General features: G+C 45.5%; 1 protein-coding gene across 1 annotated transcript in view; it reads left to right on the top strand.

Moving 5' to 3' along the window:
- DPP10 (dipeptidyl peptidase like 10) overlaps positions 1 to 19,409 on the top strand; it is a 511,573-nt gene that overhangs the window by 150,821 nt on the left and 341,343 nt on the right. The window contains exon 3 of the mRNA XM_075610081.1: positions 15,122 to 15,217. Coding sequence (XP_075466196.1) covers positions 15,122 to 15,217 — 96 coding nt within the window. The remainder of the gene's footprint in view (positions 1 to 15,121; positions 15,218 to 19,409) is intronic.

The following is a 19,409-nucleotide window of genomic DNA, read 5'->3' as shown; positions in this document are numbered from 1 at the left end:
ACAGACCAGATTAAAATGTGAGACAGCCTTAGATTTAAAAGAACTTAAACTGGGGGTGTATGTGAGAGTCTCTGGTAGGTTGTTCCAGTTTGGGGGTACAATGACTTGTATAGAGACTATCCCAGTTATTATTTGCTACAGGAACACACTGAACCCCTAACCTGGCCCAGCTTTCCGTTCTTGTACCCGGTGCCCCTCTCTTTGTAACAGCCGAGGCCCCACGGGGCATTATGGTGTAACACATAGTATAGGGGGACAGTCTCCATACAACGCTTTTGGGGAAGGTGGTTGTAGTTCTCTTGGAAATGCGGAAACCGGTCAGGCGGCCACTATGAATGTTTTAATATTTCACCATTGCTCCCAGTGCTGAGTACCTGGCATGCAAATACTCCGGGTATTACAGTGTGTCGGGGCGGCCTTAGGCTTTGTGGGGTCCCAGCCTGGCAGTGGGCCCCCTCCTATAAAAACAGAGTGACTTATCTAGACGAGCAGCCCTCCTCCGGCAGCGTTGCGGGGTCATCTGATGGCGACACATCACTGAGGAGGCGGCCCGCCGCGGAGAGGTCAGAGGACACCACCACACCTACCTCTCTGCCGGACCGTAGGCCCCGCGCTTCCTCCTCCGGCAGCGTCGCGGGGTCATCTGATGGCGACACATCACTGAGGAGGCGGCCCGCCGCGGAGAGGTCAGAGGACACCCCCATACCTACCTCTCTGCCGGACCGTAGACCCGTCTCTTCCTCCTCCGGCAGCGTCGCGGGGTCATCTGATGGCAACACATCACTGAGGAGGCGGCCCGCCGCGGAGAGGTCAGAGGACACCCCCACACCTACCTCTCTGCCGGACCGTAGGCCCCGCGCTTCCTCCTCCGGCAGCGTCGGGGGTCATCTGATGGCGACACATCACTGAGGAGGCGGCCCGCCGCGGAGAGGTCAGAGGACACCACCACACCTACCTCTCTGCCGGACCGTAGGCCCGGCTCTTCCTCCTCCGGCAGCGTCGCGGGGTCATCTGATGGCGACACATCACTGAGGGGATGGCCCGCAGCGGAGAGGTCAGAGGACACCCCCACACCTACCTCTCTGCCGGACCGTAGGCCCCGCGCTTCCTCCTCCGGCAGCCTCGCGGGGTCATCTGATGGTGACACATCACTGAGGGGATGGCCCGAAGCGGAGAGGTCAGAGGACACCCCCATACCTACCTCTCTGTCGGACCGTAGGCCCCGCGCTTACTCCTCCGGCAGCGTCGCGGGGTCATCTGATGGCGACACATCACTGAGGAGGCGGCCCGCCGCGGAGAGGTCAGAGGACACCCCCACACCTACCTCTCTGCCGGACCGTAGGCCCCGCGCTTCCTCCTCCGGCAGCGTCGCGGGGTCATCTGATGGCGACATATCACTGAGGAGGCGGCCCGCTGCGGAGAGGTCAGAGGACACCCCCATACCTACCTCTCTGCCGGACCGTAGGCCCCGCGCTTCCTCCTCCGGCAGCGTCGCGGGGTCATCTGATGGCGACATATCACTGAGGAGGTGGCCCGCCGCGGAGAGGTCAGAGGACACCCCCATACCTACCTCTCTGCCGGACCGTAGGCCCCGCGCTTCCTCCTCCGGCAGCGTCGCGGGGTCATCTGATGGCGACATATCACTGAGGAGGTGGCCCGCCGCGGAGAGGTCAGAGGACACCCCCATACCTACCTCTCTGCCGGACCGTAGGCCCCGCGCTTCCTCCTCCGGCAGCGCCGCGGGGTCATCTGATGGCGACACATCACTGAGGAGGCGGCCCGCCGCGGAGAGGTCAAAGGACACCCCCACACCTACCTCTCTGCCGGACCGTAGGCCCCGCGCTTCCTCCTCCGGCAGCGTCGCGGGGTCATCTGATGGTGACACATCACTGAGGGGATGGCCCGCAGCGGAGAGGTCAGAGGACACCCCCACACCTACCTCTCTGCCGGACCGTAGGCCCCGCGCTTCCTCCTCCGGCAGCGTCACGGGGTCATCTGATGGCGACACATCACTGAGGGGATGGCCCGCAGCGGAGAGGTCAGAGGACACCCCCATACCTACCTCTCTGCCGGACCGTAGGCCCCGCGCTTCCTCCGGCAGCGTCACGGGGACCGCAGTGGTGTAGTTTAGACTGAATCAAATGATTTTTCCTAATCTATGAATCCTAAATGAAGTGGTGGATCATGTTCATTACTTGTGGAAGTCACTTGTTGTACGACTTTGACGTGTAGGCGAGTTGAGAGAACAGTTGCCCACTCCTTGTACTAAGGACCACATCCGGCAGGTGATTGTAATACGTATCCGTCATCGACCATTACTATTAGGATCCTAAGTACAAACTACACACAACAGCGGATCCAGTGTGCGTCACGTTTGGCATTTTAATACCCATTATTTTAGTATATTGTATTCAATTACAATTATATTTGTAATATTTATCACTATCACTCAGAGCGTGTGCTTGAGTGCTCAACGTGGGCTACTTGTCTCTCATCTCGCCTACTGTTCACACCTACCCAAGAGCACTGCCCACATATTATATTTAGCGGAAGCGGGGGCTTCCCATTGGTTTCTAACCACTTTGAAGTGGTCCATTGTGTAGTATCAAATAGAGGAATAATGCAGACACACGATAAAAGCACAGTACAGGGTGCAGTACAAACACAGAAAGTATTCATCAGCCGGTGCTCCATATAAACAGGGTATCCTGAAGTCCCAGAAGTAAAGCTGAAGATATAGGAGTGATACAGGCACGCCGTCTTCCAAATCTCATTGATCTCTAGACTGGGCAAAGTCTAGTAGCTGATTGGAGAGTGTCTTTGTAGACATCTTGTAAGCGATTGGCCAGTAGACTGGTTGTTCTGTTGTGTTCTTTATCTCCTTTCTTGTGGATGAGGATAACTGTGGCATTACTCCATGGTTCTGGATTTTTCCTGTTCTTCAAGCATGTATATAGTTTTGCAAGGATTTTCTGTATATGTGTATGTGTGTGTATATCTACTGTATGTGTGGGACGTTTACTGCGATTCTGCACTTTGAAATCCCACCTGTCTGTATGATATATTGATTGTTGTCCCTGCAAAGGTCAGCTGTGACAGTGACTTTGGTGTTTACAGTAGCTGTCAGTGTTTAGAGCTGCTGATCAGCGTGGAGGAGAGAGGCTGGGGAAATGTGCCTGCGCTGATCCCTGCGCTTACATTTGCTTTGGGACACATCCCATCGTTGGGATGTCACTGTGGAGTGGTATAACTATACAACTAGTGTCTCTCCCTAAGACTCTGACACATACAGCTCTACTGTAAATCTCTATTGAGAGCACACCAGCCACTGCTAATCTTCCCACTTTCCAGCTGGACCGCGAGTGGTAACGTTATTACCTAATGCCTTAAAGAATGTACACCTTGTGAATGGTTTTAATCTTGACTCCATATCTATCACTTTTATATATTACATTTATCTGTGCTATGGAGCATGCACTTCTTTTTTTAGTATATGTATGTATATATATATTTATATTTTTCACTCTGAGGTCTATTTTATATGCAGCGCTGTCCATTAGGTATCCGCAATTGATTATTACGTCCAGCTGAGTTTAATAGGCTTTAATAGGCTTTAAAAGATGCACGGACACTCGATTCATTACTCCCCTGACGAAGTCGCGTGGGGGCCCGGATGCTGTGACGTATTACGTCATAACATTACCACGAGCGGCTTGTGTATCGACACACTTGCGCTATTTCATGTGGTTAGAGTGATACATTTGTTGAACTGCATTGCTACTACCAGTATTGCGACTCTGTTCTCTTGGAAGCTACAACACAAGGACTCAATCGTTTCATCTTGGCCCCTGGAATCCCAAGTGCTGATCTCCTGTTGTGGCATATGAGAAGTTCCAGATGTGTATCATCTCTCTGAGATCATTATATATTATACATATATCCTAGCTACACTTGTGAGTGTGCTATTTTACACCTTCTATTTTTGTAAATAAATGGCTGCACAGATGTACAATATGTGGCACACGCTTCTTTCTTCTGATATATTTTGTAGCACCTGTTCTCCCACCCTAAGTGAGATCATCCGGCTACCTGGTTTTCTGGTGCGGTGCATACCTGTTTGGCTCTGAGTGCTCCGCGGTGGTGTGCGGAGATATCAGGACAGGTTTTCAGGGTGGTTCATCTCTGGTTACAGTGCCTCTAGTCAGTGAGGATCCTGATATGAAAAAACACATAAAAGGGGGAGCAAGGGATTAGATAGTCAATAATAATAAATATCAATATATATATATGCAATCTCGACCAGTGGGGGTAGGGAAAATAGCACAAATATATGATCTTACTACTCACACGGCCATGTGTAAGTAAATACACAACAGTGGTATCTTTACTTGTCTTTACTTGTCAATCCCTATGTAATCCCGTGCTCCCCCTTGTATGTGTTTTTTCTGTATGTACTAAGGGTCTTGGATAGATCCTATTGCGGTTGCAGCAGACGGGGATCTACATTCTAGCCTCATTCTCCCTTGTGTAAGGGGAGGGCAGCTACATTCGTAGTCACGGTAATATTGTGTTATTTTCTTTTCTTTCTGGTTTGGTTCTTTCTGATTTAGTCCTTTATACGAGTTAGCGCCCGAGTTCTTTTTGTTTTTCTTAGGATCCTGAGATGACCAGGATGGTCCATGCTGACACTTCTTAGTGGCCCACTCATTTAGCCACACAGATAGATGGTCCAACTGATATTTATTGTAGTCAGCCAGAAGTCACAGCTTTCCATTTTGTATAAGTCCTTGCAGGCCCCATCCAGCTCCTTATCCTTGATGGTGCAATGGATACACACACTCCCACTCCACAGGGGGAGGGAAGAGACAGATTCCTGGCTTCTGGGAGAGTGTCAGTATATACACAGGGGATGGGCTTGTAACCCTGCCTCATAACAGGGCAGGTCTGATACTGATAGGCATCACATTAACTGCATGTGGCCCAACCATTATTCTCCCCAGGATGACACTCTCAGGTTGTTGTTAGGCCCGCCCCTGGATACAATAACTATGCATCCAGGCTGCAATAACAAGCTAGGCCTTCATGAGAGAATTTACCCTTCACAGTGCCGGTACCTAACAGGACTTATAGTGTGAGGGCCCAACAGAAGGATAGCGGCCGGAGGCAATGCAATATCCTCCCCCTGGTGAGACTCTCACGACCTCGCTGAGGAATACAGTATATGCAATATCAATATACTGTACCAACAACCCTGTAATGAAACCTAATACAAAATGCATTAAAACATGTGAATACATTTCAATACAACAGCACATAACAACCCGCACAACTGCACCTCCCTTTCGGAGAACCCTGGATCTGGTATAGGTGTTTGCATAAGACCAGATCAGTAGTAATGGGCAGGGTCTGGTTTCTTCACCACTTTGCCCTGGCTATCAGTCACTTTAGCTCTCCCAGACTCGGAGATATATTCCACCCTATCTAGATGGATATTGCACCCCACTACCCACACTTTTAGCAGATATTTAGCCCTATCCAGCTCGTAGACTTGGAACCTTTGGTAGTAGTAGCCAGATACTCTAGGATGGCCTCTCGTAGCCATTCTTCCCTTTGCGCTTCTGCGTGCCTCATGAGAGATTCCGGGAGATATGGGTATTCAAACCCCATTTTCCTAAACCTCCTCACCAGTACTCTTTCTGCCCTGCTAAACTTCTTGAGACCATGCTCCTCAGTCTCCCCCCCCTTCTCTGGGGAAAACTGATTAGCTTAATTAGTTAGCACCTGAACAGCCATTCCAAGGAGGATTAACTCTCTGTGCTGCAAAAGTCCTATTGCAGCCCTATTTAGCCCCTATAGGACAGCGATGGCACCACATTATATATATATGTTAAAAATGGTTTTTGAGGCAAAAAGTGACACTGTGTGCTCATTTGCATGTCATTTCCCAGAATCCCTTGCTGCAGTGGAAGTGCTGTATGCTGGGTGATGATGGGGAAAGGCGGGGTTGCAGACCTACCTAAGACATGCAGATGAGCATACAGTTGTATTTGCATATTTGCTTTCCTGTGGAGGGTTTTTGTTACTTTTTTTACTCACCATAACTTAACTCAGTATTATTGTATAGCCTATCCCATAGCCCCTTTGCATACCCAGTTAAATCAGCCCCACACTGATGAGACTCATTAAGGTTGAAACAGCTGTCTGTGGGTGGTTTTCTGGGTATGCACCTTAACCCTGGCTGTGCTCACAGCTGTGACCATGCAGCAAGCTTAAGCCTATAGGGAACCATGTTAATAATGGTTTTTGAGGCAAAAAGTTGCACTGTGTGCTCATTTGCATGTCATTTCCCAGAATCCCTTGCTGCAGTGGAAGCACTGTATGCTGGGTGGTTATGGTGAAAGGCAGGGTTGCAGACCTGTCTAAGACATGCAAATGAGCACACAGTAATATTTCCATTTGATTGATATATATATATATATATATATATATATATATATATATATCTCAACCCCCTTATAACGCTGTGCTTGGGGTCCAAAGAATCACATCGCGTTATAAGCGGATCGCGTTAGAAATAATGTATGCAATAAAGTATTTAAGATACGAATAATCGTGTTGTAAAGTATTCATAAATACGAAAATTGGGAGCCACCCTTGCATCGCGTTATAAGCGGATTCGCATTGTAACGGATCGCGCTATAAAGGGGTTTATATATATATATTTTTTTTTTAATCAAGAGAATGAACTATGCGCAGATTGGGAACAAAAAATGGAAAACAGAACATAGGGTAGTGTCACGAGAGCTTGCGACAGGCTGTAATTTACACCAAAACTATATATAAATATATATATACCTGGGTTTGAACTGGGACGAGACTTAGATATAACAAATATAATTTATTCCTTGATAAAGGTGAACACACAATAATGTACAAATAACAGGCAAAATATAGACACTTACTTAACATGGAAATGATGAAGCAGTCATATCTGGACTGGCAGTTCATGCAGCACTCTTCATAGTCATCAAGACACCAGAGACATGACAGACCTCTGGCAGGAAGACAGTGCATAGCGTTTCTCTCAGCAATCAGGAAATCATTCAGCAAACGAAGACACAGGAATATAGGGAACAGCAGTTTATATATCCTTTGTACCTCTATTCTTAACCTTAAGCACAGGGGATTGGTTTTCAATTACCACCAGCCACTCACTAACGTGGGAAAGCATTCTGACCCATGCCCCCCTGCTAGTTGGCACATGCGCAGTAGAACTCTGGGGTCTCATTTCTGAAGCCCCACATTTGCATCAGGAATGCCAGCCAGTCTATCCATTTGGAGTTCTGGCAGGAAAACCTTTGTTGAAAGGTGTGAAGTGGGACACTTAAAGACTGCTCTGGCTTGAGCCTCCTCCGCCCTTAGGTAAACAGGGAGGGTGACAAGATCCTTTGAACAATACTTAAGTCCTAGACATTTGGGCGTCTCCTAGGGCCATCTGCTACCTTATGGCCAAAAGAATTTCCTCTGGAACTTATCCATACCTTAAAATACAATATAAAGCATAAAACATAAACGTATTAAAATATCCGGTTCCGTTGGGTCTAGCAGGTCCAAACTTCCCAGTTCTCATTGCCAGAACTGGGACACCATATGATCCAAAAAGCGACTTGCTACGACCTATGGAGCCGGAGTTTCACAAATGTACATTAAATCATTTTAATACAAAAATCTCCATTGAAAAAGAAATCTCAGCTTTTCACTAAATCCCCATTGAAAACAACGGGCTCCGCCGCCATGGGTTTCAATGGAGCAACTCCGCCGTTGTAGTCAATGGGGTTTCCTACCATAGACTTTCAATGGGGAACCGCCGCCATTGAAGTCTATGAGAAAATCTACAAATCTTTACAGTCGTCCATACTCCGTCTGGTTGGTCTGAGGGGGCTGGAAATGGGCATGCATTAAAGCCGGAACCTTGGCTACATGTCACCCAAATCCCATCCCTCTGGGCATTCCAGAACCGGAGATATGGACTTACACATTTCAACATTTTACACTTAGTCATTTTTTCACCATGCGGCTTTTCTCCCATTGGAATCAATGGTAAAAGCCCCGAACTTTCAAGGGGGTTCATACTCCGTCGGGTTGGTCCAAGAGGGTCAAGGATGGTTCTGCAGTGATGCCGGAGCAGTGACTACAGATACCCCAAACGTTGATCCTCTCGTCCCTCCGGAACCGGAGATATGGATTCCTAAAATTCAGCATTTCACACTTAGTCATTTTTCTGAGCCGTTTCTGCCGCCGCCGGCAAAGCCTATGGCGCGACCCGCTCTATCTGGTTCGACCCTTATCGGGGGTCCAGGATTCGGGGACCCGGTTGTGGTCGAGTGGTGGGAAGCCTAGGAACTAGGGGCAAAATTTTTTTTATTTCTAGGTGCCCTAGAACTGTTTATTCCCACATCAATTAACTTTGACCTTGACTCAAGTGATCGTAACTCTTTTTAGACATTGTATCCGCTTTGCGGTTTGCGGTCTGGACGGCAGCCAACTTCTTCTTGAAAAGGTTACCTCGAGGCATCTCCATTGAAGTCAATGGGCCCATTGACTTTCAATGGGAAACCGCCGCTCTTCCTCTCGGACGCCACCTGCTGGTCTTTACAGGAAACAGGACCAAAACAGCACATTCTGCCATTGGAATGCATTGAGCCCTAATGGCGGCCAATGGGGACCTGCAAAATGGTGCCTGAAAAGGCGGGAAATCTACACAAAGAGCTATAATCATTAAAGAACTATTAACCCTTGTGCTCCCGGATGGATTCTAGTGTGTGTGTGATGCAGACACTGATTAACACAGACATTACAATGGAACAGGGGAGAATACATTTACAGGTCATAACAAGGGTTAAATCACATTTCTGGACCTCAGTCCAGTTAACCCCTTGTCTCCCTGGTGCGGTCAGGGGTGGCCAAATGGGGTGCAACCCCTTTAATACAGGGCCACCCCCTTTATCCCTCTACAGGTAGTATATCTTGGTGTTCTTCAATCACTTAATCAGGGTAAGTATGGCACTCACATTTTAAGAAATTCAATTAAGCATTTCTCCAAACCAAGGTTGGAACTGGAATTGAGATACAGTATTTTCTTTGGAATTAGTAGTAGAATATTCTCCCTGCCCGCAGATGTCCCCGACCTGAATTCCTTGGTACTGTTGTTGTCACTGCTACTGTATTTAAGGCACTCAGTATCCCATCAGATAATTGAGAATGGGGGCATATAGAAGTGGGGGCATATAGAAGTGCAGATAGAGAAAAGCACATATACTGTAACTCCGATTTATTAAAATATTTCCTAAAAAAACAAGTATCACACTCACATACTGTATTGTTCAAACGAAATGCGCAGTTTGAGAAGTTTTAAGCCAGAGAATGCGTCTCTCACCCCTGTCACTATCGATGCTCCTCTGCACCAGTGTTTCTATATAATATAAAAAAAAGCAAAAAACAAAATAAATGCTGCACACCAAAAACGGAAAATTCTGACTGATACTCGCTGTTACCGGTGCTCCTGATCCCGGGGAGTCCCCGTGAGAGACAGACCCCAAAGTCAGCAAAAAAACAGAGGGTTCAGGGCTCTACGGATTTAAAGAATTTATTATATCAAATACACAACGTTTCAACCATCAAAAAGTGGTCTTTCTCAAGTGAAGATAGCATACACAATAAGATGTCCAACATATATAGCCCCCAACCCAGGTGAAGATACTTAAAAACATCCGGTAACTCCCCAGTGAAATGTCTCAGTCCATGGTGCATTGCGCTTGCAGGCGCACATCCGGGTCTTCGTCGTCTTCAAATGACGTCATCTATATAATATAATACAGTAGTATTTATAGTATATAATAAAATATATATACACTATTATTTGTATTTATTTTATCCGCGTTGATCCAAAACCCGAAAAAAATGTAGGAGACAAAAATCAATACACTGGGTCAAGTGAGCATATGTAATGGAAGGACATTGATAATGAGGCTTAGTAATTAACCCCCTCAGTGGTAGAAACCTGCACCACTAGCAGTGCATCTTGCCCAAAATATTTCCAGGCATTGAACTTTGCTACATTGATATCATTATTTAATTGACACCCTGTGATATCTCAGACAAATAACTTTTTAACATTGTCATTTCCCAGAGGCCTTCACTGAAGAGCCAATACAGACCAAAGCCATGAAAAGGTGCCGGGATTTGGCCACATAGTTTAGGTGGCTGTATGCATATGTCTGAGATTCCACAGTTTTTGGCACTGCGTACAATGCAATTTACTTTGTGTAAGGGAATCCTATTTAACTGTCCTCTCCTGATCACTACTGGTAGGGAGTGTGTTGTTATTTAACTGTCCGTGTCTGTGTGAGGCTGTTACATTTCTGTTGCCAGAGCAGTTCATGCTGTGATCGCGTGGGTGATACAAGTCTGAACATTCAGAGAACCAGCTGAGTCTTCTTTTCAAACGCAGCACAGATACTTTCCTTGGATATGAGACATTAATAATTCTATATTCCATGATTAGAAATCACTGGTAAAGCCACACAGAATATCGGCTTACATTGTACCAAACAGTGCAGAACAAATATCCTGTTCCTAATAGAATAATGTACTTTATTTAATGGGCTGAGAACTGATCGTGTTACCAACATGTGGTCACTTACTGTAGTACAAGGAGTCTCCAGGTTTTCCTCCACAGAAAGTGGCCACTTGTGCCTTGGAAACATTAATACCGTGGGGAATTCTTACCTGCTCAGGACTAACATAATCACTTCTTACTTCAAGATGGGGAATCCTGTAATTAATCCCCTCCAGATTCAGAAACTATTTCAATCATGATAGACACCCAGAAAAAATGTGTTGTTTAAATCGGAGCTCATTCATTTCTTCATATTTATGCTGTAGAATTTTTTTCTGCTGATAAACAGTCACAATTATGCTTCTCTGACCCTAGAAAAAGGCATTTCCTTATCTATCACAAGGAATAGGGAGTTTTTACCAGTACAGGGGAGATATAGACACAAACCAAACCAGAAATCCAAGTCAAATACTTTGTGTCGGACAATACGTTGTGTTATAATAAGAATAAAACATACTCTTTATTCTTCTTCTCCTTTCTCAATTATTGCAGATGTAACAGGTATGTCCAGCTGTACCTGTTTCTCCCCACATAGTGTATCTGCTATGTAAGCCCTGTTAAGATCCAGGCAATAGCAGGTTAATCTGTGGGCCCTTGACTCCCCTTCCTGATTCCCCAGAAAGTGAAGGAAGATAAGTGGTGTCTCATGGCCTGTGCCCGCCCCTTCCAGAAGTTTCTAAGGGGAGTAGGCTAAAGTTAGGGGAGTTCCCCTCTGTACCTCATGTGTTAGGAGGTGGAAGAGAGTCTTTCTCTGGCAGCCTTGAGAGAAAAGCAGACGAGTCTTCCTCTCCACCTCGGAGAGAGAGAATGTGTGCTTGTCCCCTGCTCCTCCTGGAGTAAGGAGGGTAAGTGTGTCCCTCCCTGATTCCTGGCTAGGCTGATGGATGGTGGGAACTGTGAGTCTTCCCCATTGCAGGATTAGCTTGTTCACTTGGGCTGGCTAGCCTAAGACCATCTTAAGTAGAGAAGTGGAGAGACAAAGCACCGTCCAGAAGTCCTGGGTCGTATGCAGATAATTATGATGCTCATGATGCTGTATGATGCCCTGAATAAAGCTGCTTGTTCACCCAGACCTCTGCCTAGTTGTCAGTTACTGGGCAGGAGGGAGACATCTGCAGTGATGGGAACTGATATCTCACATGCTGGGATCCTATCATGGCTGGAGGCGCTGTACCATGAGTGAGTAAGAAATATGTCCCTAAAGCCTGTCTCATTGCCCATACCATCGCGCAGTTCAGCTTCTCCTGACACCACAGGTAGGCTTCAGCACCACACAGAAGCAGTAACCAAGGTTGTTACCAGAGGAGGGGGGAAACAGGGTTACACATGATTATTAGAAGGTTACTATGGAAACGTCTTCTATTTTGGGTATAAGAATGCTTGTTTACGATTTAATGTCGCTCTCGATTTTCCCATTATGTGTGTTTTCAGATTTGCTAAATATGATCACTGATAATCTCAAAATGTTCAAATCACAGTCGGCAATGTTGTGAAACACAAAGAGAATCAATAGATTTGATTTGGAAGAAAAATGCAGTAATGACACATAATCCTGCAGTTTCCATTTATTTCTGGTGATTTCTATAAGGCCTTTGATTCTTTAGCTTTTTTTTAATAGATTTTGTTGTAATTTGTGATTAGTGCCAAGAATTGTTGCACTTACCATTAAATGATTTGTATTTCTAGCCAAGCCTACAAGCTCTAAAATAAGTGTTTTTTTATTTTTGTTGTTGCTGTAAACGGAACTCTTATTTTTATTCCACTTGTATGTAGCCTTGTTCCCCACCCCCTCCCGCCCCCCTAAGTGAGATCTGGGGGTAGGCTGTAATTATGCTACTGGTGCTGCTACCGGGAGCCTGGGGTAAATTACTCTTACCATATGGTGCAGCGCCTCCACCTGAGAGGGATCCCAGCAGAATGGGAGAAGCCCCTCAAAGGACACATTCACAATGAATACATACGCTTAGAAAGGGCTTTACTGGACAGAGATATAACAGATAACTCTTCACACTATACTCTATAATGAATAGAGATACAACTACCACCCGCCTCGCAGGGCTGTAACCCCATACCATGTCCCAGCACCCCAAAGTCCCACACCCATCCCCCCTGGTATGTGAGACAGCACTGCTCACTAATTTGTGATGTTGGATGGTGCACTTGTGAGGTTGAAGGTACCTGCCGGGTGTATCCACACCAGGGCGCGCTGACGTGGAGATAAAGTGGATCTTCTGATCCCTCGACGAGTCCGCCTCCGCGTGGGGTGATGTCCTGCTTGATGATCCCACTGTGCAGACCGTCTCTATATCTGGAAAGGGTCTGGTCCCAGACCACGGTTATCAGGGATGTGCAGCTTGGCCTCTGTGTCCCTGAACCACTAACCACTAAAGGGGCAGGGGCCCTACCTAAGGGACTGTCCCTGTAGCAACCACAACCTGTACTGCACCGACACACTTTATTCGAGCAAATACCCGGTATGTACCTGGCAGATACCTGGAATGCGCCGCTCCTCACCTCTGACAAGCCCCGTTGCATTTGCCTTCCCAGCCTGGGTTCATGCCTGGCTGATGGGCGGCTGATCTGTTAAATGATAATGATTAGGATTTAATAGGCTGCAATGCTTCGCGTGTCTACCAGATGGCATAAATTCATGAATTGTAATGCAGTATATATATATATACTGTGCAGTATTGCAGCCAGAGGGAATAAAATGCTTCAATCCCTGAATGGAAAATAACTCAATGCACTCGGGCAGAAAACAGTCACAAACCTCAATACACCCGGGTATACCCGAATTCGTGGGACTAGCCGAGCTCGAATAAAGTGTGTCGCCAGTGTATGTGAGTAGGGCCTAGCTGGGGCCTAGGGGAAATCTCTGGCCTAGTGCAGAGACTGCTTGCCTCTCTGCACAGACACCTCCCCTGTCTGTGTCGCAGCTCCTACTAACTTCCTCACTCCAGCGCAATGTATCCCCTTTGCAGCAGGAGAATCTGTAAGCCCTATTGGCTGTAATGCAGCAGGTGATATGGGTGAAAGGGCAGTCCCCAGAGGCTTCTGGGTAATGTAGTTCCTTTAGAGCCTCTAGTTTATTGGCGCCGCGTGCACTATCTTTACTGCGCATACGCGATCCTGTAATGGCCGCCGCTACTCTTCTCTGCACATGTGCCACTGTGTAATGGCCGGCGCATCACGCGATCTCCTGCGCATACTTCTGCGCGAACTGTCACGCCAACCCCAACATGGCCGCCAAACGCCTTCTGCGCATGCGCGAGCCTTTGCGCATGTGCGAATACTCTAAACATGGCGCTGCCCTGTAACTGATGTCGCCGGGAGCACCCGGTGACGCATTCGTCCCCGCAGCAGCCCACACCGAAGCGAGGGTAAGGGGGGGGGAGAAAGGGGAAACCAGGGAGCCAGAGGGGACCTGGCTACATGTAAATATGAGCAATTTAAAAAATAGTGGATATATAAATTAATAGGAGTTTTATGGGTATTATTCTAGTAGATTGGAAATGTGACTTATGTAAACGACAATCCGATCGGTATGTCAAAAAGCGTACGGGAGGAGGTGGATTAGAACCCACAACACTGCCATTCAGGGTCACTTATCTCTCTAAGGTGTCTCAGGGTCACATATCTCTCTAAGGTGTCTCAGGGTCACATATCTCTCTAAGGTGTCTCAGGGTCACATATCTCTCTCAGGTGTCTCAGGGTCACATATCTCTCTCAGGTGTCTCAGGGTCACATATCTCTCTCAGGTGTCTCAGGGTCACATATCTCTCTCAGGTGTCTCAGGATCACATATGTCTCGGGTGTCTCAGGGTCACATATCTCTCAGGTGTCTCAGGGTCACATATCTCTCTCAGGTGTCTCAGGGTCACATATCTCTCTCAGGTGTCTCAGGGTCACATATCTCTCTCAGGTGTCTCAGGGTCACATCTCTCTCAGGTGTCTCAGGGTCACATATCTCTAAGGTATCTCAGGGTCACATATCTCTAAGGTGTCTCAGGGTCACATCTCTCTCAGGTGTCTCAGGGTCACATATCTCTCTCAGGTGTCTCAGGGTCACATTTCTCTCAGGTGTCTCAGGGTCACATATCTCTAAGGTGTTTCAGGGTCACATATCTCAGGTGTCTCAGGGTCACATATCTCTCAGGTGTCTCAGGGTCACATATCTCTCAGATGTCTCAGGGTCACATATCTCTCAGGTGTCTCAGGGTCAAATATTTCTAAGGTGCCTCAGGGTCATATATCTCTCAGGTGTCTCAGGGTCACATATCTCTCAGGTGTCTCAGGGTCACATATCTCTCAGGGGTCTCGGGGTCACATACCTCTCAGGTGTCTCAAATATGTTGCAGAATATTATTCAATTATTAATATTATTACTTTATGATTATATTAGTCTTTCATTACATTTCCCCACTTTATTTTCTCCTTTTCTAGATGAAATTACAAACTCATCAGAAACCATCCTTACACTGGAAGATCTTTTCAGAAAAGAGTTTGCTGTCCACAATCCTGAGCCCAGGTGGATCCAAGGTATGTTCTATGCATTTCCTGAACCTTAAATAGCAGCAGATCATTCCACAATCCTCCTCTTGGCATCACAGAAAGGGAAAAATCAATAAAACACACGGAAGTGAAAACTGGAGAAAAAACTGCTTTAACAGGGAGGTTATTCAATCTGTGTGGGTACTGTCACAGAGTAACAAAACTCATCTTTGTGGATTATTATATTATTGTGTAACATCTGTTCCTGCGGGTGGTGTCAACATAAAGATGCGTGTGTTTTGTTCATTTATTGCTCTGAGCTGTGTCCTATGTAAGGTTTCATCGGCCCATTTCTTTCATTTGCCAGAAGAGATGATTACTCAGACCTGGCTGATTTGTTGGTAAATATAACATGGAAACCCTGAAGCATCACAGTAACAGATACTGTGATACTGTGTGTGACCTGTAACTCCTCTTCCTCCTCAACTGGGCAAAATTACAGTAACGATAACCAGGAAATAATAGCACAAAAGTCAAAATCCGAGAATGTGTTTTGCACCAACGTTATCTTGACCTGATTCTGCCTCCGTGGTGCAGGTCACCGCTGAGTATATGGGGAGGACGTTTTTGTTTTTATTCTAACAATTGTGTGTATTTTGGTTTTGTTGGAACTCAATTGTTTTTGGATTTTAAAATCAATTATGGGAAATAAGCAAAATTATTTAAAACTTTTAAAAGTTTCCAGATTTTTTTACTTTTACAAACGCATAAGGTCGCCTTGTTTCTTAAAAAAAATAAAAACAACGAAACAAATGAATCTATGGATTCGCTTTCCCTGGGGTTTGGCTCAAATTTTGCTTGGATACGAAAGTCTGTCCCAAACTTCAACAAATGTTGAACAAAAGTTAAAGTTTGTGGCGTTTCAATTTAGAACCAGTACTGCCCATTCTGACATTTACTTGTGATGTTTTAACACAACTCCTCGTGATACTGTAACTAATCTTTGTTGGAATCCTGCTCAGTTTCATGACATTCCTTCCATTCTGCAGATTGTCTCAGAGCAGAGTACAGTAGTTTTATCATTATATCTCATCCATTTATCACCATTGTATTGTATGTCTTTATTTATATAGTGCCATTAATGTACATAGCGCTTCACAGTAGTAATACATGTGGTAATCAAATAAATAACAGATAATATAAATAACTGATCATGGGAATAAGTGCTTTAGACATAAACGTAACATTAAGGAAGAGGAGTCCCTGCCCTGAGGAGCTTACACTTTAATTGGTAGGTAGGGAGAACGTACAGAGACAGTAGGAGGGAGTTCTGGTAAGTGCGTCTGCAGGGGGCCAAGCTTTATGTATCATGTGTTCAGAATGTTCACAGTGCTATTCGTATGCTTCTTTAAGCAAGTGTGTCTTAAGGTGGGTCTTAAAGGTGGATAGAGAGGGTGCTAGTCGGGTACTGAGGGGAAGGGCCTTCCAGAGGTGTGGGGCAGTCAGTGAGAAAGGTTTAAGGCGGGAGAGGGCTTTAGATACAAAGGGGGTAGAAAGAAGACATCCTTGAGCAGAACGCAAGAGTCGGGATGGTGTATAGCGAGAAATTAGGGCTGAGATGTAAGGAGGGGCAGAAGAGTGTAAAGCTTTAAAAGTGAGGAGAAGAATGGAGTGTGAGATGCGGGATTTGATCGGAAGCCGGGAGAGGGATTTCATAAGGGGAGATGCTGAGACAGATCTAGGAAAGAGTAGAGTGATTCTGGCAGCAGCATTTAGGATAGATTGTAGGGGAGACAGGTGAGAGGCAGGAAGGCCGGACAGCAGGAGGTTACAGTAATCAAGACGGGAGAGAATGAGTAATTTTAGAGTGATACGATTTGTGGTGAAACTTAGTACCAATGTGAAAATAGGTTTACTTGATCCAGCCTATTTAATTGGCTGTCCTTGACCAATCACATATTCCTGACGAAGTCGCCGCAGTGTGACGAAACGCGTAGAGCTGTGACGTCAACGCGTTCGTGTTGGTGTATTTAGAGTCCCTGGCTTCCCTGCGCTCCGGCTGGCGGTAATTTCAAGTGTTCGCAACCATTGTATGAGGGAGCAAAGGACGTGCAGGCATTGGATGCCTTTATATCTTGCTGCCAATTCGGGATAGGAGTTCATGGTGAACCTGGGCTGTTTACATCCACTCTGCAAACCTGGGACTCACAATAGAGATTTCTCTCCCACGAATGGTTCTGTTTGAAATCCTGTAAGTGCACATTCTTATGGGTTGCTGATCTTTTAAATAAAAGTACCTTATTTTTTACTCAGTTACGTGCTATGGAGCTTGCGCTTTTGTTTGTTTTTTGTTCATACATTCCAAAAGTAGTTGGCTACAGTATACCACTCCCCTTAAAGCTGCAAAGACGCTCCCTGGATCTTCTGTGGGACTATATTTCTCTCTGGATTTTTTGGTTGAGTGGAACATTCATTTTGGATTTTTCCTTTTTTTTTTTTTTTTTTCACTATCACGTTATGGTTTGTAGATATTATTAGGTTAAATTGTGGTAATTTTAATTTATTTTAATATTTTAAATATGTTATTATAATTTATCATTTATTAGGGTTATTTCACATCCTCTTTAGCGCTACTTAAATTTTGTGTTGTGTATTTGTGTATGTATGAATGTGTGTGTGTATTTGTGTATGTACTGTATGAATGTGTGTGTGTATTTGTGTATGTATGAATGTGTGTGTGTATTTGTGTATGTATGAATGTGTGTGTGTATTTGTGTATGTACTGTATGAATGTGTGTGTGTATTTGTGTATGTATGAATGTGTGTGTGTATTTGTGTATGTATGAATGTGTGTGTACATATATATCATGCACAATTAGATCTGTATGTGAAAATTATTATATGCAAATTACAATAACTAATCTAGTTTTGAATAGGGTAATGTGGGAGAATAATATGTTCCCCTCACCCCACAGGTCAGAGTTCACGATTCCAGCTCAGTGACACGTGTCCCGGCTGCTGGAACCTCTGGAGATGAAATCCATCGTTCTTGCTTTGTTCCTCAGTGGCACGTCAGTATAACGACACCGTTATAAAATGCCCTGTTCTCCATCTTGGTCTCTGTGTTTAAATGCACAGTGGAGTTGGATGAAAGGAAGCGAGAGATTTGCACATTTCAGCTGTAATCTGCATTGCTCGTAGGGTGGCTGAATCCGTGGCACTATAGCCGTGTCATTGTTTTATGTTGAACAAAGAGGCATCTTCTAATATTGGAAAGAGTACTTCAAGGCATATCTGTACTTGGCAGGTGCCCTAATTGAAGATGTAATTACCGGTCGTCTCAGAGGCAGACGGTGAATTCTCTATTAGCTTCTGTTACTTGACAGGATAAAAGCTGCTCTCCTCTGAACCAAGAGTCCAGCGCGGAACAGGAACAGCGTTTTACCAATGTCTGAACATTTTCAGTTACCTTTTAAAGTTCGATTATCGTAAAATGTTCTTGAAAGTGAAAATTTCTCGTGTGCACAAAAATAGGCGTTATTGCAATATTTTCACCACATTACATTAACATTTTGCAAAATTTGACAGAATTTTGATTATATTAAGAATCATTTGACCTGATGCCATTTGCTCTTGTTTTGAAATTTGCAATGCACATTAGCCAGAAGTAATGAGCTGAGTGGCAGTAACCACAAGACCGGGCGCGATGTCTGCGTCGCGGCTTTGTGACTCCCGTCCATTGACTTTTAATGCTTGAAAGATTTTTTGGCAAAGTTTGCCATTTTTTGCAAAACACTAAACCTAAGCAAAGCTCCTAGAAAAACGAGTTGCACATTGCTAAATAGCAATAAGTCACAGAGACCATCAGTCCCGAACCTGAACACTGTAATATAAATATGAAAAGACTGAAAGTTTGGCCAATATTGAAACATGATGTCTGATCAGAGCAGCTGAGAACAATGCCCTGTACCCCCTGTACCCCCTGTACCCCCTGTACCCCCTGTGCCCCCTGTACCCCTGCTTTAATCCTATCAAAGAAAGTAGTGTCCCTTTAAGTAAATACCATGCATTGTGGGGTTTGGTTGCTGCTCTCAGACTAAGGAGCCTTTTCTAGCAGCTTCGATAACTAACTCATCGCGCTTTTTTAACACTTCCCGTACGATTTGGCATGGTTGCTAATCAGAAAGCTCCGATAACCTGCCAAACTCATACGGGAAGTGCATCTCCCTGAGCGGTAGCG

This window comes from Ascaphus truei, chromosome 7 (assembly GCF_040206685.1).
Source record: "Ascaphus truei isolate aAscTru1 chromosome 7, aAscTru1.hap1, whole genome shotgun sequence".
In the NCBI taxonomy this organism is placed as follows: Eukaryota; Metazoa; Chordata; class Amphibia; order Anura; family Ascaphidae; genus Ascaphus; species Ascaphus truei.
Note: the sequence above shows the minus strand (reverse complement) of the source record. Positions and strands in the feature narration are given on the sequence as shown.